This window comes from Globicephala melas, chromosome 5 (assembly GCF_963455315.2).
Source record: "Globicephala melas chromosome 5, mGloMel1.2, whole genome shotgun sequence".
NCBI lineage: Eukaryota > Metazoa > Chordata > Mammalia > Artiodactyla > Delphinidae > Globicephala > Globicephala melas.
In genome coordinates, this window is record NC_083318.1 from 135,342,416 (window position 1) to 135,367,701 (window position 25,286).

At 34.0% G+C, this 25,286-nt stretch overlaps 1 protein-coding gene across 4 annotated transcripts in view; it reads left to right on the plus strand.

Annotated features, from left to right (window-relative positions):
* The window catches only part of FSTL5 (follistatin like 5), a 670,505-nt gene that overhangs the window by 546,471 nt on the left and 98,748 nt on the right, over positions 1-25,286 (plus strand). For all 4 annotated transcript variants that reach the window (XM_030865721.3, XM_060299861.2, XM_030865720.3 and 1 more), the window contains exon 10: positions 109-243. In XM_030865721.3, coding sequence (XP_030721581.1) covers positions 109-243 — 135 coding nt within the window. The remainder of the gene's footprint in view (positions 1-108; positions 244-25,286) is intronic.

Below are 25,286 nucleotides of genomic sequence, written 5' to 3' on the forward strand. Positions count from 1 at the left end.
ACAGTTTAATTAGGATAAGCTAAGAGAACTGTTTGACTGTGTAATCAGAAGTCACTATACCAAAACTGAAATTGTAGTTTACAGGTTGCATTTGCCTTCTGTTTTCAGCAAATGGCAGCGAGGTTCATATTAGCAATGTGCGATATGAAGATACAGGGGCATACACTTGTATCGCGAAAAATGAAGCAGGAGTGGATGAAGACATTTCTTCTCTTTTTGTGGAAGATTCTGCTAGAAAGACCCGTAAGTATTGAATACACACACACACACACACACACACACACATCATACTCAACTTTACAAGTAAGTTTTTTCAAAAACAAAGACATCAGAAAACGCTGTGAAAAGAGCAATGCATAAAAAGAAAAAACAAGCAAACAAAAGCAGTTTTCATGTATAGGAAGGCTGGAATTCTTGAAATATTAAAAGGAGATTTAAGGATTAAATACAAGATTGTGAAACTTTCAGTATGACAACTAAAAGGATTTTGTTTCTTTGGCAAGTGTACATAAGATATGTTGGGTCCTGTCCTCCCATTTGCTCATATAGGAAATTAAATCCTTTGCAAACTCCTTCTCCCAAATGAGTTGGAATTCAAGGTCCTACAGTATAGCCAAGGAGCATTCTGTAGTTTTAATACATCAATCATTCTTTTTTTGAAGTTGCATTGTAGTCCTGGCCCAGTGGCTGTACATCAGCCCTTCTTTGCAGCAGTCAGAGAAGTAAGCCACCTTGAGACACCTGCTGCCCCGGCACCAACACCACCCCATGGGCTATTCTCCTTTTATAGCTAGAAATCCTTTGTCATTGCTGTACCTGTCTTCTCGTTGTTTCATGAAGTTTTAACAAAAATGTACTGTCCTTTTTAAAAATTAGTACTTAGTGAAAGGGATATGGTGGCCTGGGATGCTAAAGATGGAATTTTGGTTACAGCTGAATTGTTTAGAACTCAAAGTACTCTTGTAGCATTTATCAAGTGAGCTCTCTATAGGCAAACACTCAGACATTTTCTTCCCCTGGTGCACATGTGCCACAGATGGCTGTTTTGGGATTGGGTCTGGATGTACTTGGAATGGCTGTTTTCCTTGTCCCAGAGTCTTGCACCTGTCTGTACCGCCTATCAGTCTAAGTTTTTGCAGGGATCCTTATATTTTGAGGACCATTTACATATGCAATTCTCTGAGCCCAGTTTTTGGACGAGGTTAAAACATTGTCCCAGGAATCTTCTTATTCCTCTTTCAGTTGGTGAGTGCATGTAGATATGAGTGGATCCAATGGGGAAGTTGGGTCTTACCCAGGCCCTGACTACTGGTATATCTGTATCTATATTTCATCTGGCTAGGACAACCATCATTATAAGCAAATACTTAAATATAAAATTCTTAAGGTGAAAAAAGAGAAAAGAAAACTGGATTTAATGACTAGATAAGGACCACCATAGTTTCTTTACCCCAATTTGCAATTCATTTCCTGTTAAAAATTAATTTTGGGTGACAAGTAATTGAAAACTTTAGTTTTCCTTGTCCTTTATGATGGTGCTGGTGAGACAGATTTTGCTTTCAACTCTGTATTTTAATTTTTATTTAATATTGGTCATGTAGTTTTCAACATATTTCTCTATTACAGAATTGAAACACCTAGCTATAGCTTCTTTAATCAGTGGATCACTATCTACCAGCATGTATATCTGAGAAACACTTTACTGGAAGATTTCATATAATTTTGTCATATAAATGCGTTAGTTTAATCATAAGCTGTTTATGAAATCTTGTTTTCAGTTTATTTTACTTATCACCTTAAACTCTGACAGGTCAAAATAATGCATTTTAAATATTTATTTATATATTTATGTCTGTGTTGGGTCTTAGTTGCAGTGCGTGGGCTTTCTCTAGTTGCAGCGAGCGGGGGCTACTCTTCGTTGCGGTGCGAGGGCTTCTCCTTGCGGTGGCTTCTCTTGTTGTGGAGCATGGGCGCTAGGCCCGCAGGCTCAGTAGTTGTGGCTCGCGGGCTCTAGAGCACAGGTTCAGTAGTTGTGGCGCATGGGCTTAGTTGCTCCGTGGCATGTGGGATCTTCCCAGACCAGGGCTTGAACCCGTGTCCCCTGCACTGGCCGGCAGATTCTTAACCACTGAGCCACCAGGGAAGTCCGAAAGGGATTTTGTTAGCAATATGCTGTTAAAATCAGAAATATTAATTTTATAAGACATAGCATTGCAGGCCTTACTACATCTATAGTTAATAGAACTTTCAAAGCCGTCTTATAATAAACAATACAAATGAAAGATTTGGAGGCTTTTGTTTTCTAACTCTGCAAGTGAAATATGTATAGGTATTAGTTATGCATTCAAATCATGTGACATTTTGAAGGATAAAGAGTGAAAATTAACAGATTTTAGTTTTGTAATTAATTAATGAATTTCGAAAAGGTACTTAACATAAGGCCTACCCTCTTAACACAAGGATACCGGCTTAACCCTCTTAAAGTTTTAAGTGTACAATATTGTATTGTTAACTACAGGACTAAGTTGCACAGCAGAGCTCTAAAATTTGTTTATCTTATATAACTACAACTTTATAACCATTGAACAACTCTTCATGTCTCCCTTCTCCCCTTCCCCTGACAATCACCTTGTATTTTCTACTTTTATGATTTTGACTCTTTTAGATACCTCATATAAGTATAATTACATAATATTTCTCCTTCTCTGACTCGCTTGTTTCAATGAGCATAACATCTTCCAGGTCCATCCATGTTGTTCCTTCTTTGTAAGACTGAATAATATTATATTGTATGAATATACAAAATTTTCTTTTTCCGTTGATTTGTTAATAGATATTTGGGTTGTGTCCATATCTTGGCTGTTGTGAGTAATGCTACAATTAACATGTGAGTGCAGCTATCTCTTTGATCCTGGTTCCAATTCTTTTGGAAATACACCCACAAATGGGATTGCTATAGTATATGGTAGTTCTATTTTTAGCCTCCATAATGTTTTCCATAGTGGCTACACCATTTTACATGCCCACAGACAATGTGCAAAAGTTCCAGTTTCTCCATATCCTTGCCAATACTTTTATCTTTTGTTATTTTGATAATAGCTCTTCTAACCGGTATGAAGATAATATCTCATTGTGGTTTTGATTTGTATCCCTGATGATTAGTGATACAGAAAAAATTTTCATATGTCCATTGGCCATTTGTATGGCTTTGGGGAAATGTCTGTTCAACTCCTTTGCCATTTTTAAGTTGGGTTATTTTTTGCTATTGAGTTATTGGAGTTGCTTTTTTTTTGAAAATTAAATGCTTATCAGATATAAAGGATGAACATATTTTCTCCCATTCCATAGGTAGTTTATTTTCACTCTGCTGATTGTTTCTTTTGCTGTGCAGAAGCTTTTAAATTTGATACATTCTAACGGCTATTTTTGCTTTTGCTACTTGTGCTTTTGAGAAAATTATAGGTCAGTATCCCTGATGAACATAGGTACAAAATTTCTCAACAAGATATTAATGAACTGAATCCAGTGGCACATTAAAAAGAACATACACCATGATCAAATGGGATTTATCCCTGGGATTCAGGGATGGTTCAACATAAGGAGATCAGTACATGTGACTTGCACATTGACAGACTATAGGATAAAAATCACCTGACCATCCAGTAGATGCAAATAAAACATTTGAAACACCTTTTCGTGATAAAAATACTTTGACAACACCCCTTTACAATAAAAATTCTCAACAACCTAGGTGTGGAAAGAATTTACGCCAACATAATTAAGGCCATATATTTTTAAGCCCACAGCTAACACCATACTCAATGGTTAAAAGCTGAAAAAAACTTTCCGCCTAAGATCAGGAACAAGACAAGGATACACACTCATACTTCTATTTGACATAATATTGGAAGTCCTAGCCGTAACAATTAGGCAAGCGTAAGAAATAAAAGGCATCCAAATCCAAAGAAGCAAAATTGTCTCTGCAGATGACATGATCTCATATAGAGAGAACCCTAAAGATGCCACAAAAAAAACCTGTTAGAACTAATACACATATTCAGCAAAATTTCAGGGTACAAAATCAACATATGAAAATCAGTTGTGTTTCTATACATTAACAATGTATATCTGAGAGGCAGTTAAGAAAGAAATTCCACTTACAAATGCATCAAAAAGAATAAAATACCTAGGAATAAATTTGACCAAAGAGGTGAAAGACGTGTACACTGAAAACTATAAGGAATTGATTAAAGAAATTGAACAAAACACAAATAAATGGAGAGATATTCTGTGCTCATAGATTGGAAGAATGAATACTCTTAAAATGTCAATACTAACCAAAGGGGTCTCTGATTCAATTCTATTTCCATCAAAATCTCAGTGGCATTTTACAGAAATAGAAACAATTCCTAAAATTCATATGAAACAAGAAAAGGTCCAGAATAACTGCAAAAATCTTGGAAAAGAAGAGCAAAGCTGGAGGAATCACACTTCCTGATTTCAAAATATATTAAAAAACTATAGTCATTAAAACAGTATGATATTGGCATAAAGACAGGCATGTAGACTAATGGGACAGAAAAGAGAGCTCAGAAATAAATCCACACATATGCAGTCAACTAATCTGTGACAGGGGCTCCAGAATACATGTTTGCCAAAGGATAGTCTTTTCAAAAAATGGTGCCGGGAAACTGAGTGTCCACACATAGAAGAATGAAACTGAACATCCCATCTTTTACCATATACAAGAATCAACTCGAAATAGTTAAAGACTTAGGTATAAACCTGAAAATGTAAACCTCTTATAAGAAAACATAAGGGAAAACTTCATGACATTGCTTTTGGCAAAAAAAAAAAACAAAAAAAACAAATGGATTTTAGTTGTAACCCAGAAGTCTCAAGCATCACTAATTCATGTTTATATTCTATTATTTTGTAGGCATGCAAATACAGTTTCTTTGCAATAACAAATTTAACTCTCATTTAAATAAACAACTTTAACCTTTTTTTTTTTTTGGCACGTCGTGCAGCTTGGGGGATCTTAGTTCCCCACACAGGGATCGAACCTGGGCCCCTGCAGTGAAAGCGCCGAGTCCTAACCACTGGACTGCCAGGGAATTCCCTAAACTAATTTAATTTTTGTTAAATTTGTTTTCCACAAATTTGCGACACCATTATTAAGAACATATATATATATATAGTTGTTAATGTGAAAATAGCCATTTTTAGAAACTAACACACATAATTAAAACCAGAATAAAGCTAAATAAGTAAACTAATTGAGTAGAATATTAGTAGTGATAAAAGAGAATGAACTGAAAATGTGAGACTGTCTAGTTGAAGGCAGTTTCCTTGGGATGTTTCCTAGTACTCAATAAATTGTCAGAATTCTGTATAACAATACCAAAATCAGGTGGCGAGCACATCAGGGAAAACTATAGCCTTTTCTAAGTCCTAACGTTAAGAATTGCGCTGGTTTCTCTTCTAGTAATTCTGTGGAAAAAAGACTAATAATATTAATTATGCAAGTCACATTTGTATGTTGACAGATATTCTCAAAAAACCAGAGAAAACAGTCACGGACCCATCAATGATGACTTCACTCTTCTTATTTACACACATTAAAAATTACTGACTTATCCAAAATAATTTCAGAGGTCTTTTGTCCTTTTAGTTGTGTTAGGATACCACATACAGTTGACCCTTGAACAATGCAGTGTTTACGAGTGCCAACCGCCCTTGCAGTCAATAATCTGAGTAGAACTTTACAGTCTGTCCTATGTGTCTGTGGTTCCAGATCCACGGATTAAACCAACGGCGGGTCATGTAGTATTGTAGTATGTATTTACTGAAAACAATCCCTGTATAAGTGGACCCGCACAATTCAAACGCATGTTGTTCAAGTGTCAACTGTATATTTAAAAAGCAGATTGGTCTAATAGAAGAGCATGAACTTTGGAGTAAGACATGAGTTAGAATAATTCCTCCACCGCATAATAGTCCTGTGATTTGGAGCTACTAGTTAGCATCTCTGAGCTTTAATGTCCTTATCTGTAATACAGTATAAATACTAGCTCACTAAGGGTTTTCTGTATAGATAACTGTAAAGCACCCACCATAATGCTAGACATTATGCTGATTCTTGCTAATTTTCTGAAAATAATTACTTCTTGCTAGAAACATTGACAAAAATCATTTTTAATAAGACTGGAAAATCTAGTAATTGTTAGAAATCAGAGTTTCCAAAATGAATGATACATATACAGAGATACAGGTATAGAGATAGATGGAGATGGAGATGTGAGTGTATATTGACATCTATAGTATTATATATCCAAACATAAAATATTATATATCTTCATACTAAAAAATTGACTCTGCTGATAAGAATATAATTTTTCTTTTAATGTAGCTATTAAGATATTTTAAATAAAAAATATATATTTTGACACGGTCCACTTTTGCCAGAGTCAAAGCAAAAGCTACACTTTATTTCCCCTTTATGTTGGTCAATTTATATTCCTATTATACTAAAAAATTATTTTGTAAGGTGATTTTCTTCTGTTTTCTTTTTGAAGGATGCAGAGAAGTATTGAATCCCATGTAGACAGCAATAAAAAAGGGGAAAGATTTACAACTTTTGGGTCAAATGACACAACACGGATTTTGTTTGGCTACAGCTTCAGAGTCATCATCCAGCTATTTTCTGTATAATTGAGTTCTGATAGTGGCATCAACCACATTTTTTTCTTATACTATATTTCCCAGCAATATGATGCTGTTGAGAGAAAAATTCATGCAAAGCATCACAGGCCAGGGAGCTGATTTTTTCTTGTACCTGAATCTTTGAAATGGAAAACCTTGAGTTACAGGCTTGTTGGCAAACCCTACTGGAATTTTTCTCATGTGACAAATTGAACTACAAGAAAATGCTGCAAAATAATATAATCTCCTGCTATATTAGGCTTAGGGTTTGATAACTAAGATTGGACAGAATGGTATACAGGGAGGATTTAAATGCAAAGAGCAGTAGAAATGGGCCCTAGACTGGTGCTTGTAACAGGGAGTAGAAGACGATTTGAAATAATGTGAGGGGATTTTAGGTAGAGGTACAACATTGTTTATTTGGAAACATCTTACGCATAGCATAAGCACTTAATACACTTCCATTTCCAATGGGAGGCAATTCCCAGATGATAACAGTTTATCTTCAGAATTATGGTAAATTAAAAACAGAGTGAATGTAGGCTTCTCTGGAAAGCTTTTAAGCCTCTATGCGCATTAAGCCCTGGGCACAGGTTTTATGACACCTTGCTGGGATTTTAGTAAAGGATACGTTTAATCTAGCTTCTCAGAAATATTGGAATATAATATTCGAATATGTTAGACTAGTCTATATATATTTTTTCTTTTTTTCATTGTCACAGGCAGTATTACATTGGAAATATTCAGCTATTGCTACATTCCTTAGTTTAGAATTAACTTCAATAAATTAATATTGGTTGACTGTTATGAACTAAAATTCATTATGATTCTTTAAATGGGTATTTTAAATGGGTTAGACTCTACAACAAGATTACAAGAATGAACAAACTATATAAATATATAATGTTCATATAAGTTAATAAGTATTATAAAAATATGACAAGTATAATTCACAATACACGGATTTAGAAATATGGTGAAATGTAGCCACTTGTACCTAAATATTTCAAAAGATATATGAATGTTTAAGAAGTATTTGCCTATTTTAGAAGTAGAGGAAAGGGTCTTAAAATAGGTTAAAATATGGTATTTTTACATTTAAAGGCAGTTTAAATATGATATCACAAACTTTGGAAATAGAACATATTCTGGTAATATGAACAAGTTAATTAACCTTTCTAGTCTTCATTTACTTTCTATTTTTAAGGAGTAGAGAAAATACTTACTCCGAAATAGCAATTGTATAGGTTTAATGAGATCATTTACGTAGGATCTTATCAATGTCTACAGAGGCTAGGAAGTTAGTATAAACAAAGAATAGTATAGTCTATCAGGTATAGATGGACCCAAATGCACCAGTTATCAATTAATAATCATTTTTATACTCAACCAATATGAGTTAGGTAGAATAAATAGGAATTTGGAAAATCTATAGTTAAATATATGGTGTGGACATCATAGCCAGGGTGATATTTTAATGCTGATAGTTACGAGCTAAGTGCTGGAATCCAAAAGAACCAAATAAAAACAGATATTTGAGAAAAATGAAATACATCAATAAATGAAAATTATTGTTAATTTTTGTTTAACATTCACTGACTATTATTTAATAGAAGTACTATACTAAAAACACTTTAAAGCAGAGTGAACAATGCATATTTCTTTTGAAAAACCAAAAAAACTATTTGGTTAATAATTGTCATGACATTTACATATTAGTAAGCTTATTGTGAAATAAAACACACATAGAATAATCAGACTCAAGTTGAGGTTAATCATGCTTGATAAGCATTTATTATTTTGTGAGCTTTCATTACTTATCTTAAATTCTCATATTCAGGCTCTCAATTTGGCCAATGACATTGTCGCATCCTGTGAAGTAACTTGTTCATAAATCTTTTCATCTGTTGACCCAGACCATGGTGAAATGATCTGCTTTGTGGTTTCCATATCTGAAGGTTATATTTTCAAAATAGCATGCTTTTCAGTGTCATTAAATAGACCTGTTTCTAACGCATTGCCATTTTTGCCCAATAGTGGAGGCCTGTCTCTCATTTAACAAGATGCTACGTGATCTGAATGTCATCAGATTGACAAGTTTACAACAATCATCAATAATCAGGGATCCCTTGCCTACAAAACAAAATATGACTCTAAGCTTCCTTATTTTGATTTATTTCCTCCATTTTGTCTACAGGACCTTGTATACCTTCAGTGGAATATTCCTGTATCTCATCTCATATTATACCATGTCAATTTGCCTAATTTATTTTATGATAGAAATAGGCAAGTAATGATGATATTTTATTTATATTTCTGCAGGCTTGCAGACTAAATAAGCTTATATACAGTGACAGTGCTGAGTATGAGGTCTCTATGAAACTTTTAGAAAACCTATATACTAATATTTTGTTGGTGGTGTTCAGGAGAAAACGTTAGGATTTACTTTGATAATCCATAATTCCAGAGGTACTGCACTTGGTGAGTCCTTTGCAAAATAGCTGTGACAGGTAGCCCCCGATTTTCATAAATTCTATTTATGCCACTATCTTTTACGAAAGACCTACAAATACGTTAGTATCGGCTTTCGCTAACCAAAAGAAATCCTAAGAGGATCTTCCTTTCTAGTAAGAAAGGTGAAGAGCTAAAATCACGTCCAGCCCGCTTAGCAGCAGCCCTGTAGAGGTTGGGAGCATCTGAGCTGGAAGGCTGGCACAGCCAAGCTCCTTCCCTGGAACCACACTCAGCATCATCTCAGCATCTCAGCATCAATCCCTCATAGCTGTGAACGGTGTCTGTGAGCATCTGTGCTTTACCTCCATTTATTTTGTGCCTCCCTTAGCAAGACGTGTCCTAAGGTAATTGCTTCTTCACTTTATAGCATTTTGGTTTGTGAAAGGTTTCACAGGAACCTTCTACTTTCGGATAGTGGGGAAACCTGTACTTAGGTTCAAGAGGTGAAAATTATCACTCAATGATTTTCTTAGAGTTCTCTGATATAGGAATTCTGTCAGAAAATGGTGTCAATGTGTGAAGAGTTAATAAAACAAATGTGCTCTTCAAATTCCCAGGCTCCCACGTGAGGGGCTGAAGGGAGGTGCCTTCTTAACATTTTGTGAAATCTAATTGATGCCATACATTTTTATCAACTGTGTACAAAGAGCCCAGATTATACATCTGTGTGCCTATTATCCTCTGTTTGCCCAGATATCTGGGTTCTGATAAGAACTAATTGTTGTACGAATATGCCAGAAAGAGTGAGTCAGACAGTTTGATTACTGTTTATCTTCCTTATTTGCTTTATTTTCCAACTTTGTGTTCATTTCCATATTTGTGTTACATGCAAAATATTACTTTACATTTGAAATGTTATTAAATATGACATTTCTTAAAAGTCACTTTTCTAACTCATGCAGTAAAATTGTGTGCCAATTTAAATACAGTATCTTTCCCCTAAATTGATCTACTGTCTGTCTAATGCATACCTTTATAAATACTAAACTCTGGTATAAATAATAATAAAACTTTTGGAAACATTCTAATAGTACAATTTGAAGAGAAAATAAATTATTAGTGAATATAATATTTGTTTTTGTCTGAAACATATGCTTATAGAAAGTCAAAATGTGTTCCTAGATATAGTTTGGATTCAGAAGACTAAGATTATACCATACAGTAAAGAAAAAAAGGAGTGTTATTTTCTAATGGAATTATCATAATGATATTCAAGTAAAGACTATATACATACATAATACATATATATCACATCCAATATTGTCTTAATTATGATTATACTAATATCAATATTAGAATATAATTTTAGGGGTATGTTTCAAAGGCAGAATAAACATCAGAAAAAATGTATGATTAGATTAAAATTAAGAAGTTCTAATCATAAGAATTTTCCCTCAAGATATTGCCTACCTAAAAAACTAATAAGAACTTAGTATCATAGATTAATCAATAGATAGATAGATAGTTATAGATGAAACAAACCAAAGAAAACTAGGCAGTAGTTTTAAAAAGACTTTTCAGACAGAAGGAAAGATGAAGTGCCAATATATATTATGAAAAGATGTTAATCCTCATTAGTTTTCAAGGAAACGCACTTTATAATCACAGAGAAGTGCCGTTTTTACGTCTCCCAGACACCAAAAAGTAAAAAGCTGCAAACCACCAAGACTTGATGTGATTTGGAAAAATAGGACTCAGTGTCCACTGCTAGAGGTAGTGTCAGTTTCACCTCCCTTTGGAAAGCACTTTAGCATTTTCTGTTCGGATTTGCATATGCCTTGGAACCCAGCAATCACACATATTAGAGAAATATTGAATTGCCATGCATTCAGAAGTTATTTAAGAAGAACCTGCCACGTACTTAATATTTTGCTATAATTTAGTTTCATTTTTATTTGTCTTTTAATTACTTCCGTATTTCCATGGTAACCGAACTAACTTAATTTAAATACTTTTTACAATGGCTGTAATTTGATTTATGTAATTTAAATGTGTGTGAAGTTGTTACATTCCCAAGTGCGCGAATACTATTTCAAGATTAATCCAAACTTATTTGTTTTCAATGTCTATTAGAAAAGGGATATTTATAAAATTTATAAAGTTAAGAGTTTTCATTGTAAGGCGAAGGTTTGTTCATTTGTGTTTTCACCTATGAAATATTCACTGAGGAAAGAACAAAAACGCAAACAAACATGCTGCTAGCATATGGCTAGCACTGAATAAGACAACTCTGTACTTTCAGAAAGACTATAGTTTAGTGCAGTTAGAAGTAAAGGACAGCTGTGATACATGGTAGAATAACATAATTGTAACAGACATACAAGCCAAGTGGGATAGGATTGCAACCTCAGAATCATCAAATTCCAACTGAGTTGCATTGCATAATCTTTATTGAGGTAATGACATTTGAGCTAATATTTGGTGGCTGTAGTGATACCTCTACAGCTGGAGACTTAAAAGTATATCAACTCAGGGAAGAGTCATGAACCCACATGGTGTGTTTTATTAACTTTATGTAATATACTCATAAAAAGATTTGCTGGGAATTTGCAATACATGGTGAGAATAAATTATTGGGTAGAACCAGATTAAGGGAGGTGTTGAACTTTGTGAATAGAAAAAGTCAAGTGAAGAGTCATTTACATGCTATATTTCTGCAAAGGTAAAAATTCTTTTCTACATAGTCATTATCTAGTGTTTAGATAAATATCACAGTAAGCACTTTTTGTTGCGTATCTCATTTTTAATATATAGTAAACATTTGAGTAATTTTTTTTTTTTACCTGAGCAGGATTAACCAAATTCAAATTGCCAACATGGTATGTAAGACCAACAGTCTTTTATGTTGACTATTTTAATCTCAAGACAGAATACGTTTTGTGCTGCTGGATACAACCCATGTGAGCATTCAGTATGAGTTGGACTGTCTTCCTCTACTCATCTTTTGAAAATTATTTTGCATAATGGCATTTCCCAAAAGATAGTGTTACTTGATTTATCAGCCTGTTTGAGCGTCTAAGAAGAAAACGTTCATAAAATATTATTTTTAATAAATAATCATATTAAAATAGTCAAGGACTAAAATTATGCCTTAGGCTGCTTGTGCCTATTAATTTGTATCCATTAAATTAGAGCAAAGTTAACACTGAAAAGATTCTATTTTAATAATAGATAAGAGATAATCTACTGCCGACTTTATGCTTTTGTGGCCCCTGAGCAATGTTTACTTCATACCAATGGGTACAATGTTGGCCAGGACACAATTCTGGCTACAGAAACTCATCTGAAAACATTTTGTTTGATACATAAATAAGTGGATACTCTGCTCATTAATTTGTTTTTAGAACATTATTATTCTACTCCAAACTATTTGATTAGACTCACTTTTAGCACATGCTTGCTTTATTTTGCTTTTTTTAAATTAATTTTTATTGGAGTGTAGTTGCTTTACAATGTTGTGTTAGTTTCCACTGTACAGCTAATTGCTTTTTTTAAATTATTAGAGAAATTAACTCAATTAGAGATATTGGTAGAAATAAAATTTTAATGGCTCCAGTATTCTAAGATACTTGGCACCATGTCTAGCACATAATAAGGGCTCAGTATTACTCAGATACTGTTATTCTGCTTCAATAATTTTAGCTTTAAATTTTTCTTAAATATGTTGAACAATGGATAAAAATTATGTAAATGGTAAAAATGGGTAAAAGTGAAAAATGCTAGGAATAGGACTATTCAAGAAAGTGTTACAGATGAAATATCTGATATTTGTTTTTAACAGCAAACTGTTTTGAGGCTCAGATTTACTGAGGAATTGCTTATGCCTTTATGAGCATGTGTCGCAACTGGCGATTCGTTTACTCTTGTATCTTACATAGTCTGTTACTCCTGTGAAGCTAAACTCCCTTCTTGAATCTCCTAGTCACATGAAAAATTGTATGCTCAAGTTGGAAAAAATGCCCTTGGAACAAACATTTCAGAGTTTTATTCAAATCTGATCATTTTCCTTTGATGTTCTTTCTTGTAGAGTGTGGGAAAGGTAAGTTTCATACGGAATGTTAGTAAAAAATACATATACATATATAGGAGGGAAACCTTTTTTTTTTTTTAAACATCTTCATTGGAGTATAATTGCTTTACAATGGTGTGCTAGTTGCTGCTTTATAACAAAGTGAGTCAGCTATACATATACATATGTTCCCATATCTCCTCCCTCTTGGGTCTCCCTCCCACCCTCCCTATCCCACCCCTCTAGGTGGTCACAAAGCACTGAGCTGATGTCCCTGTGCTGTGCGGCTGCTTCCCACTAGCTATCTGTTTTACGTTTGGTAGTGTATATATGTCCATGCCACTCTCTCACTTCGTCCCAGCTTACCCTTCCCCCTTCCTGTGTCTGTTATTTGTAGTGAGGTGGATGGACCCAGAGTCTGTCATACAGAGTGAAGTAAGTCAGAAAGAGAAAAACAAATACCGTATGCTAATACATATATATAGGGAAACCGTTTTTATATCACATTCTGGAAGTCATGCCTGACTGCATCTTATTTTCAAGAGTGAGCAATAATTAAAGGTTACACGTGTGGAGTCCCTGCGGTATCAGACGGCTTCAACTGAAAATGCTCTCATGTTTCAGTGCCAGCGTTCACTCTTCCCACAGCACAGCTGGCTACACTACTGCTACTTGGCCTAGTTTATTTCTCTTCCTGTCACTTCTCTCTGAGCATCTTTGACCCCATTCTCTTTTACTCTGTTGCAGTCACTACAGCTGCTGGAGTTTCACTGTTGTTTGTTCTGATCTTTTTTCAGTTCTGACAATGGAAGGAAGAAGGGCAGCTGGCATTGTTCTCTCTTACTAATACAGAATCTGTTTTGTGTTGGAGTGGGGATGGGAAAGGAGGGGAGAGAGGAAAGAATTAGAGGAGAACAGAATAGTTTATTCCTTTTTTAAATTTTTTTGTAATTGAAGCGTAGTTGATTTACAGTATTGTGTTAGTTACAGGTTGTAAAGCAACTATACCCCAATTAAAAAGATAGTTTATTCCTTTTATGATTTTCCACCATTGTTTCTCCAGTGTAACAGTTTGAAGTAGCAGCTCCCAGGAGTAGCAATAAGGTTTCAAATTAAGAAGACAATACATGTTAAAGTAATATGGGCAGTAACTCCAGATTTCTAATCTTAATGTGTAGTGGTGGTTTCTTTACCTGGTTTTAGACACTGACGTCACTTCTTTATGTTTTAATTTTCCCTTCTAACGTGATGAGGAAGAATTTTGTTTCTCAATCTCATCTTCAGGCATTTAAAACCAGGGATGACAGTGTCTCACAGAGAAGGCTCCTGAAATATTAGAGATTTAAAATTAGGTAGCAGGGCTTCCCTGGTGGTGCAGTGGATGAGAGTCCGCCTGCCGATGCAGGGGACGCAGGTTCGTGCCCCGGTCTGGGAAGATCCCCCATGCCGCGGAGCCACTGGTCCCGTGAGCCATGGCTGCGGAGCCTGTGCTCCGCAACAGGAGAGGCCACAACAGTGAAAGGCCCGCGTACCGCAAAATAAATAAATAAATAAATAAAATCAGGTAGCATTATGACCAGGAGTTTTAATGGGACAACGTAAGAAGCAAAGAAAAAACAAAAATGAACAAACAAAAAACTGTGGATGACTTCAGACATTTTTCTGGTTTCACTATATTGTCATCCCTTTTTAAATACACTATTGTCTTTTTTTTTTTTACTTTCAAATTTAAAAAATTAAAAATTTTTAAGGTTACTTTCCATTTACAGTTATTACAAAATATTGATTATATCCCCTATGACGTATAGTACACCCTTGAGCCTATCCTACACCCAATGGTTTGTGCCTCTCACTTCCCCACCCCTATGTTGCCTCTCCCCACTGGTAACCACTAGTTTGTTCTCTGTATCTGTGAGTCTGCTTCTTTTTGGTTATATTCACTAGTTTGTTGTATTTTTTAGATTCCACATATAAGTGACATCATGCAGTATTTGTCTGTCTCACTTATTTCACTTAGCATAATGCCTTCCAAGTCCATCAGTGTTGCTTAAAATGGCAAAATTTCATTCTCTTTATGGCTGAGTACTATTCCATTATATATGTACACCACATCCAGTCAGCTGTTGATGGACACTTAGGTTGCTTCCATATCTTGGCAACTGTAAATAATGGTGCTGTGCACATTGGGGTGCATGTATCTTTTCGAATTCCTTTTTGGTTTTTTTTGGATATATACCTGGGAGTGGAATTGCTGGGTTGTTTTGTAGTTCTATTCTTAGTGTTTTGAGAAATCTCTGTACAGTTTTCCAGAGTGGCTGCACCAATTTACATTCCCACCAACAGTGCACAAGGGTTCCCTTTTCTCCACACCCTCGCCAACATTTGTTATTTTTGTTCCTTTTCATGATAGCCTTTCTGACAAGTGTGAGTTAATATCTGATTGTGGTTTTGATTTGCATTTCCCTAATGACTAGAGACGTTGAGCATCTTTTCATGTGCCTGTTGGCCACCTGCATGTCTTCTTTGGAAAATTATCTATTCAATTCTTCTGCCCATTTTTTAATGTGGTTGCTTTTTGTTTTTTGTTTGTTTGTTTTGATGTTGAGTTGTATGAACTATTTTTATATGTTGTATATTAATCCCTAATTGGTCATATCATTTGCAAATTAAAACACCATGAGTCTGACTTCATCTAAATAATATGTTTTTAAAACATGTAGGTAAATTATAATAACTAGGGACCTCCCTGGTGGTCCAGTGGTTAAGACTTCATCTTCCAGTGCAGGTGGTGAGGGTTTGATCCCTGGTTGGGGAGCTAAGATCCCACAGGCCTCACAGCCAAAAAACCAAACATAAAACAGAAGCGGTATTGTAACAAATGCAACAAAGACTTTAAAAAATGGTCCACATCAAAAAAATATTTTAAAAAATCCTAATAACTAGGATACATCAAGAATTTTAGGAAAACAGAGTAGTAAGTGACAATGCCCTGAAAAGTTGAGAACCTAACAGCTTATGATGTCATTTTAAGCAGGACCTGCCATTTGCTCTCCACTAATGTGAGCAAAACAAAGAGACTAACGTCTTTTGAGTAAATACTACTTTCAGAATTATGTCAGATAGAAGAAAAATTATCCCAGAAAAAATAGTAAGAGAGACATCAGGCTAACGTTGAATTGGCCTAATCCTATTCAACAAATGGCTCAATGAACAAGTTGGATGTGCTGTGTACAGCTAACGCATCTTGGGACCATCAGGATATTTTGTAATTTAAGATCACAAGTTCTTCCATGACTAAGCTGAAATTCCTTTATGAATGTCATTATTAGTTTGTAATTCTCCAATTAACATTCTTCCCTCAAAATTCTTACTATATAACACATATCTGGGTTCTCTATCATAAAATTGTATGAGAACAAAGACATATTTAAGGTACTTTGGAGAAGAAAATTTCAGTTCTAGGGTTAGCCATCCTTTTAATCCAACAGACAAGACAAGATATATAAGCCATATTACTGCTGCAAGTTGCTTCGTTTTTGAGTCATAATATAAAGTTCTTATCTTTGAAGTTATGTTTATATGTATGTTTAGCAAAAATACATATTCATTTTCAAAAAAGTACATGTGCACTTATGTATATAAACATATGTGTTGTGTGTATACATACACTACTGTGTTTGTGTGTGTGTGCACGTGCCAGGCACTGTTCTAAGCAACTGAACATTTTTAGCTCATTGAATGCTCATAAAATCTTCATACTGCCTGATTTTCTGTTCTGTGTCATGCAATTTCTTTAGAAATCTGTTCCAAGAAGAAGTTAACCTCTGTTAACTTACAATCAGCTTGTTTTATGAGACATTATGTCATCTTCTACATGAACACTTTCTCAGGCAACGTAAAGTCCAATATATTTTAAAATCTTGTGACGACTAATCTTGTGATGAAATTTCCAATGCTAAGGTTATGGCCTACTTCAGTGATTATGTTGTTAAGGTGTCTGCTGACTTTCATTGCCCTGTTTTATATCTGTTTTGTAATGTCTTTAGAGATAAGCAAATGTAACTGAATTATAAACTATATATTTAACCAGAATGCCTTAAATATCATGATATTTAATGCATTTGTGGATTATAATGTGTAATTTCCCTCTCAAAATATTTATCTAAAAATCTTCACTTATCTGAATGATAAATAACTTTTTAATGTAGCCAGTTTCCTTCAGAGAATGTATATCTTTTATTTTATACCATGTTTAAATATAATTAGATCCATATGTTAACATTGTATGTAATATAAATATATTAAATATGTATATTTGAATACATATTAAATAGTGGGGAGTTCAGAATACGAGAGGGATAAAAATTGCTAGAAATAATACCCTTTTATAAAAACTGATATTCATTGCTACAGCTTTAAAGTCTACCATCTTTAATTATTTCTTTGCACATATGCTAATTAACATCCAAGTAGTCTTCTATTTTTCTAATAATTTTGTTCTCTCAAATGATAATAAAGAGAATCCTCTGGTAGCCCTAATAATAGGTTAGAATATACTTTTATGCAACTTTTTTTTTTTTTGCTACCTCTCTATTAATTTAATTTCTATAGGTATGATGATCTTGAGTTCTACTTAGGAGAACTAAGTACTTTATATATATAAAACATTATGTGCCATGTACTACTTAAAATGTGTGATAATCATTTTATTTTTCAAATTCTCTAATTCACCATGTGGTGTATTTTCTAGATGAGGAAGTCAAAGCAAATGAGGAAGTAACTTTGCTTGCCATCTACCTAAAATAGCAGGGTGTATAAGTGAATTAGAAGGCAAAGTTGTTCTCTTACATATCTGCAACTAATTACCCACAGTTGTTTAATAATGTCACTGTTTATTGTTTATCATGTAAAAACCACAGCCAGTCATTTGTGTGAAGAATTCTCAAAATCGAGTCGCTTCCTGACAGTAGTAGGCTTAGAATTTCTATATGAAGAGAAGCTTAGGTCTTGGCAATCTGGCTAAGAGGAAGTTAGGTTTTCTTGATGTTTGCTTAGTAAGCAGTCTGTTACACTAACACTGAGTGGTGTCCAGCATAGTCCTAATGTTCCTCCTCTTCTGTTTTACTCACCCTTGTAGTCTCTTCCCACATTGAAACAGATCAGGTCTCTCTCTATCATAAATAAAGTAGGGTACAGGGGAAGGTGTATGGCTTTTGAAGACAGTTCATGAAGGGCATTATGGCTCTGCCTTGCTCTCTTGGATCACTTATTATGGAGAAAGCCAACTGCCAGCATAGGGGGACACTTAAGCAGCCTTGGGGTGAGTGCCAGAAGTAAACTGAAACCTCCTGCCAACAGCTGGCACCAAATTCCCAGCCATTCAAGTGAACCTGCATGGAAGTGGATCTTCCAGCCCAAGTCAAGCCTGCAGATGACAGAAGCCTCATGAGAAAGCCCAAGCCAGAGCACCCCCTCTGGCCAAAAAACCTCCATAAAGACATAAATGCTTTTTGTTGTTTTAAGCCGCTGAGTTCGAGATAATTTCTTACTCATCATGTTATAACCACTGCAGACAATATGCTTACTTGGTTTGGCATTGGAAGGAAAGATGGGTACCATTTTCATTTGTTTCATGCAATAGCTTAACTCTTTGACATGGGAATAATTCTTTTAAAAAAAGTATTGAAGTATAGTTGATTTACAATCTTGTGTTGAATGTCTTCTGTACAGCAAAGTGACTCAGTTATATATATATATAATTGTTTCCATGTCTTGGCTATTGTAAATAGTGCTGTTATGAACATAGGGATGCATGTATCTTTTCAAATTATAGTTTTGTCTGGGTATATGCACAGTAGTGGGATGGCTGTATCATATGGCAACTCTATTTTTAGTTTTTTGAGGAACCTCCATACTGTTTTCCATAGTGGCTTCAACAATTTACAAACCCACCAACAGTGTAAGAGGGTTCCTTTTTCTCCAGACCCTCTCCAGCATTTATTATTTGTAGATTTTTAAAAGATAGCTATTCTGACTGGTGTGAGGTGGTACCTCATTGTTGCTTTGATTTGCATTTCTCTAATACTTAGTGTTGATGAATATCTTTCAATGTGCCTATTGGCCATCTATATGTCTTCTTTGAAGACATATCTATTTAGGTCTTCTGTCCATTTTTTGATTGGCTTGTTTGTTTTTTTGTTATTGAGTTGTAGGAGCTGTTTGTATAGTTTGCACATTAAGCCCTTGATGGTTGCATCATTTGCAAATATTTTCTCCCAGTCCATAGGTTGTCTTTTTGTTTTGTGGTTTCCTTTGCTGTGCAAAGCTTATAAGTTTGATTAGGTCCATTTGTTTATTTTTGCTTTTATTTCTATTGCTTTGCGGGATGGACCTAAGAAAACATTGTTATGATTTATGTTGGGGAATGATTTGCCTATATTTTCTGTTAGGAGTTTTATGATGTCTTGTCTTATATTTATCTCGAAGCCATTTTGAGTTTATTTTCATGTATGGTGTGAAGGTGTGTTCTAACCTCAGTGATTTACATTTGGCTGTCCACCTTTCCCATCACCACTTGCTGAAGACACTGTCTTTTCTCCATTGTAGATTTTTGCCTCCTTTGTCGAAGATTAATCGTCCATAGGTGTATAAGTTTACTTCTGGGCTCTTTATTCTCTTCCATTCATCTGTATGTTTTTGTGCCAGTACCATGCTGTTTTGATTACTGTAGCTTTGTAGTATTGTCTGAAGTCTAGGAGGGTTATGCCTCCAGTTTTGTTCTTTTTGCTCACGATTGCTTTGGCAATTCTGGGTCTTTTAGTGTTGCATATACATTTTAGGAGTATTTGCTCTAGTCCTGTGAAATATGTCATAGGTTTTTTTAAATAGGTATTGCATTAAATCTGTAGATTGCTTTGGGTAATATAGCCATTTTAACAATATTAATTCTTCCGCTAAGAGCACTGGATATCTTTCCATTTCTTTAAATCATCTTCAATTCCCTTTATCTGTTTTTATAGTTCTCAGCATATAAGTCTTTCACCTCCTTGGTGAGGTTCATTCCTAATTATTTTATTTTATTTTATTTTGATGGGATTGTAAAAGGGATTGTTTGTTTACATTCTCTTTCTGATATTTCATTGTTAGTGTAAAGAAATGAAACCGATTTCTGTATGTTAGTCTTGTATCCTGCTACCTTGTTGAATTCATTTATCAGTTCTAGTATTTTGTGTGGAGTCTTTAGGTTTTTCTATATATATATTATCACATCACCTGTGTATAATGACAGTTCTACCTCTTGACATGGGAATAATTCTTACATTGTCTTGGTTTCAGTCTGACTCACTTTGTCACCAGGAGTAGGCTCTCTCTCTTTGGTTAAGTATAGGTTATTTAAAAATGGATGTGAATGTTGAACAGGCAATGTGAAGCAGTCAGAGATGTATCTGCATTCAGAACCTAGAAACCAACTTTACATAGACAACAGCTGAGACTTGCTTCTCCCATGTGTTGCATAGGTCTTCCTCCTGTTCACATCTAATTGAATCCTGATCTGCATGATCACAAATTATCACAGCCCTAATTCTATGTCATGGTGCCTTTTGCTATGCATTCTTACAATTCCAGTTCTCTGTACTCTTGGCTTTCTAACATGATTTCTTGATTCAAATTACACCCCCAAAAGAATATTATTATCCTGTGTCATCACTTCATAGAATTTAAAACCATGGAGTCGTCTCTAGTTTCAGGTTGTATGCTTTAATGTAAGCTTGGCACTATAGCCTAATCAGATAATTCTAGACACTAGGTTGGGAATCTGTAGTCCTGGGAGAATCGTCTTCAGTCAGTGCTAAAAGAGTGACAGTTTCACTTAAAAGTGGCTTTGAATTTGGCATATGGCAGGCAGTGTATCTGGCATATCTTATATAGTTTCCATCCCCAAAATAGTATGTTTTAATGTCTCATTTCCTTCTCCATATGTACATTCAAAGAAATTTCAACTACCATGACACAAACCACACATTTTTTCAGATACATTAAATTTTTATCTATATTTTCTTTTGCCATTGCCCTTTTTCATTTGCCTTCTGAAGTTAAGTCAATTTTTTAAGTTCAAATGGAGAAACAGTCAATAAGACATCTAGCTAAAATGTTACACTTACATAAATGTAGCTTATCAAAAAATGTTTTGCACTGGTTCCAACCTTACACTTTCAGACAAAGACAAGGATGAGCAAAAAACTTATTTAGTTGAAAGGCCAAGCAATTTACACATGAGTAGCCAAGGAAAATAGCTGTTCAGTGTTATAGGATGCTGCTCTGTAGTTAACTATGTAATTGCTTTTGCTTATGTAATATTCACCCTCCACATGTGTTTTCTCATAGAGACAGCATACTTAATATGGCATCCATCATTTGAATATAATTGCAAGTCCCTAATTTACAAAATAAAGCAATTTATGAAAAGAGCATTAATAAAAGTTCTGGATGTGTACACATCTGTTCCATTGAACGACATTTTCATTATAAGATATATGTTATCTTCAAAAAGAAATTTACATTTCAGTTAAGTTGTGGATAAGTATTGAATACTGGAGGTCTATAACTTTGAGGTTTTCATTATCTAATTATAAATGAAAGATTTCAGGACAGATAATGTAGGTATGGTACATTATGGAAGGCCACAGATGTTTCATAGGATCTCATATGTAGAGAAAAAGAGTCATTTAACCCAACTCCTGGCTCTAGACAGGCTGACTATAGATAAAAGCTAAGTTGGATCTTAAAGGACAATTATGGTCAAGTTAGGTGAAGAATTTTGGTGAGGCTATTCATGGAAATGTAATACATGTGTAACAATGAAGAGATTCAAAATAACTTGATGTTTGGAATGTGACTTTAGGATGACACAGGCATATCATGGAAGACCATATGTGCTATGCTAAAGATTTTGAGCTTACACATACACACACACACACACACACACACAAACACAGATACATGCATTATGTTTTTAAGCAAATGAGTGGCATCATCAAGCCTGCATTTATTATAGGTTGCTGTTTATATTTTATGAAGAATAAATTAATGTGACAAAATAGAGTTATTCTAATCTATAAGCAGCTATTAAAAGTGTAAAAATTATCAAAGTTACATCCCAATAGATAAGCGATTAAGTATATAAATAGAGGAAAGTTTTATTTATATATGTGCAAGCAGAGTCAATATAATTTAAAAGCAAACTAATATATGTAAGAGATAATATTTATTCACACTTGGTAAGCCCGCACACACATGCATGCTCATACACACATACACATTAATAGTCCACCTTGAGTGTGGTGGGATGAATACTTTCCTGGACAGCTGATGGTGCTGACAGCAACCTTTTGGAAATCCACCTGGCAACAGGTGTCAATGGCTTTAAACATAGCCAGACGTCTTGTAGCACTGTATGCTAATGGAAAAAAGTAGCTAGAAAGAGGGTCATTGCAGTGCACACACACATGTACACGTACGTATACATGCATACATCTATATGACTGATCAACCAAAAATATTTATTGAGTCCCTATCACTTATACTAGTCTTTGATTTAGGTACTAGGTTTAAGTTGACAAACAATGAACAATTGTATTTTTAAAAAGTAGAAATCCATATGATGGAATAGTGCACAGTGATTAAGATTAGACTAGCCAGGTTATGATAAATGAATTTTTATCTGTCACATATTTATATATTGTGTCAGAAGCTCCCCCTTTCATGTACACATTTATGTAAAAATTTAAAAAAATAATGAAAAGTCATATAAGGAAAATAGACTTGGTTATTTTACCTGTGTAATTGAATTCAAAGTATTTTTTTAATGTAATGCACATTCTGACTTTGTACAATAAATATATAAAACATATTCTAAACAGACAATAACAATGCATGACATTTTTAAATTAAGTATTTTCAGAATAAATTTTATCTTTATAAGATTTATTCTCTTGATCTAGGGATATAGTGTCCCATCTAGTGTATTTTTAGTGAATGTTACACTTGATTTCCTGTATTTTTTATATTTTAGTAAATCATTGATATACTTTGAGGCTATTGTAAATGAAATCTTCTATTGTATCTTCTAATTCTTACATAAGAATATAGAATTTGGGGTATTTATCTTATGTCTTGTCGCCTAACTGAATTCTCTTGTGATTTTTATGTGTCATTTTAATTTAACCTTTGTGACTCATTTTAGCTTCAAATTTTGATTATTTTATTTACAAGTTTACAGTGCTTATATAATTTATATTTGTTTCTGGGCTTAATAAAGTGGTTTGTCAAAATAAATTTCTAGTTAATTTTTAACATTTAACAAACACATTTATATTAATATAAAATATGCCTCTACTCTTAGTTTGCCAGGTTACTAAGAGTATATTACACTTAGTAATATGTGATACATTTCATCAGATTATGTTTTTAAATTTAAATTATATTTGTCATTCTCATTTGATATTCTAATATATTATATCAGATGAATTGATTTCTTAACTAAATTTCTACCAAATCCTTTTTTCATTCCAAGAGGATTCCTGTCTATGATCAAACTTTTAATATCCTGGTGAATTTCACTTGCATTTTATTTGTCATTTTTGTCATTAGTGAAAGTATCCTGTAATTCTCTTTGCTTTGCTATTATTATCACTTATTGGCATCCCTTTTGCTGACTTTACAAACTGAATGGGAACGTTTCCATCTTGATCTATATTCTAACAACACTGAATACAACTGGAATTGTATAATTCTTGAAAGTAAATACTTTTTATATAAGCCTTAGACTCTAAGAGCATCTTGGGAGGAAACTGTTTTTGAAAGTGGTTTAATTAGCACCATGGTTATTTTTATTCAAATTTCTTCTTTACATTCAGTTTGGATATTTATAGTTCCTTGGAATTTTTATGATATAGATTATCAAATTTATTACCAAAAGATTCTACATTAATTTAAAATTATCATAGCTACAAACATTTCTTCTTTCTTCCCTCTTTCCTGACTCCCCATCTCCTCCTCTTTCTACTTTTTTCCTCTCTCTCTCTCTCCCCCTCATATATTTTGTTCAGCGATGAATTAATTAAGCCTATGCATTATCTTTTGGCCAAAAGTCTTTGGGTCCACATATTGAATTTTATTTTTGCATTTTTGTTGTTTTATATGAATTATTATTTTATTTTTTAAATATTTAATTTGTTGAAGGATTTAGTGGGTTTAAATACTTGTAATACATTTTCATATTTGCTTTATTGTCAGAAAATGTCTTAACAATTTATGATTATTGGAATATACTTACAGAATACAGAAAGACTTTCTATTTTCCAGTTACTTTGTGACTACTCTTGATTATCTTTCAAGAAAACTTGAAAACACTTCCTGTTTTTGTTACAGAACATTCATTATGAAAACACTAATTTAGTCATCATAACTGTATTATTGAACTTTGTGGGTTTTCCCTTCATTTTTCAAATACCGAAGGTGATGAGTGAAAGAAGCAGAATATGATGGTTGGTTTATAAATTTCGTATCTAGTCCTAATAATTTTGCTTCATATTTTAATACTATGTTTTTAGTTTATATAATTTTAAATTCATTATATAGTGCTTTGAATTTTACTTTATCTGGTATTAATATTACAAACCATGTATTTTTGGTACTTTCTCATAAATGATTGCATCTTTTAAAAATATCTGTCATTAGTCCTTTAAAATAGCAGTGTTTGCAAATTCCCTGGCGGCCCGGTGGTTAGGACTCTGTGCTCTCAATGCTGAGGGGCCGAGTTCAATCCCTGGTCAGGGAACTAAGATCCCACAAGTGGCAGGACGAAATAATAATAATAATAAAATAGCAGTGCTTTGACATACCCGCTAGGGTTTGTACATGCTTTTCCTATGTCTGGGAGTCCGATTCCTACAACCCTGCCTGGGTTCCTCTTCTTCATGTTTCAGACTTCACCTTCACCATCACCATTAAAGACGTTTCCCCCAGTTTCACTGATCATGCCTAATCCACTCATTAA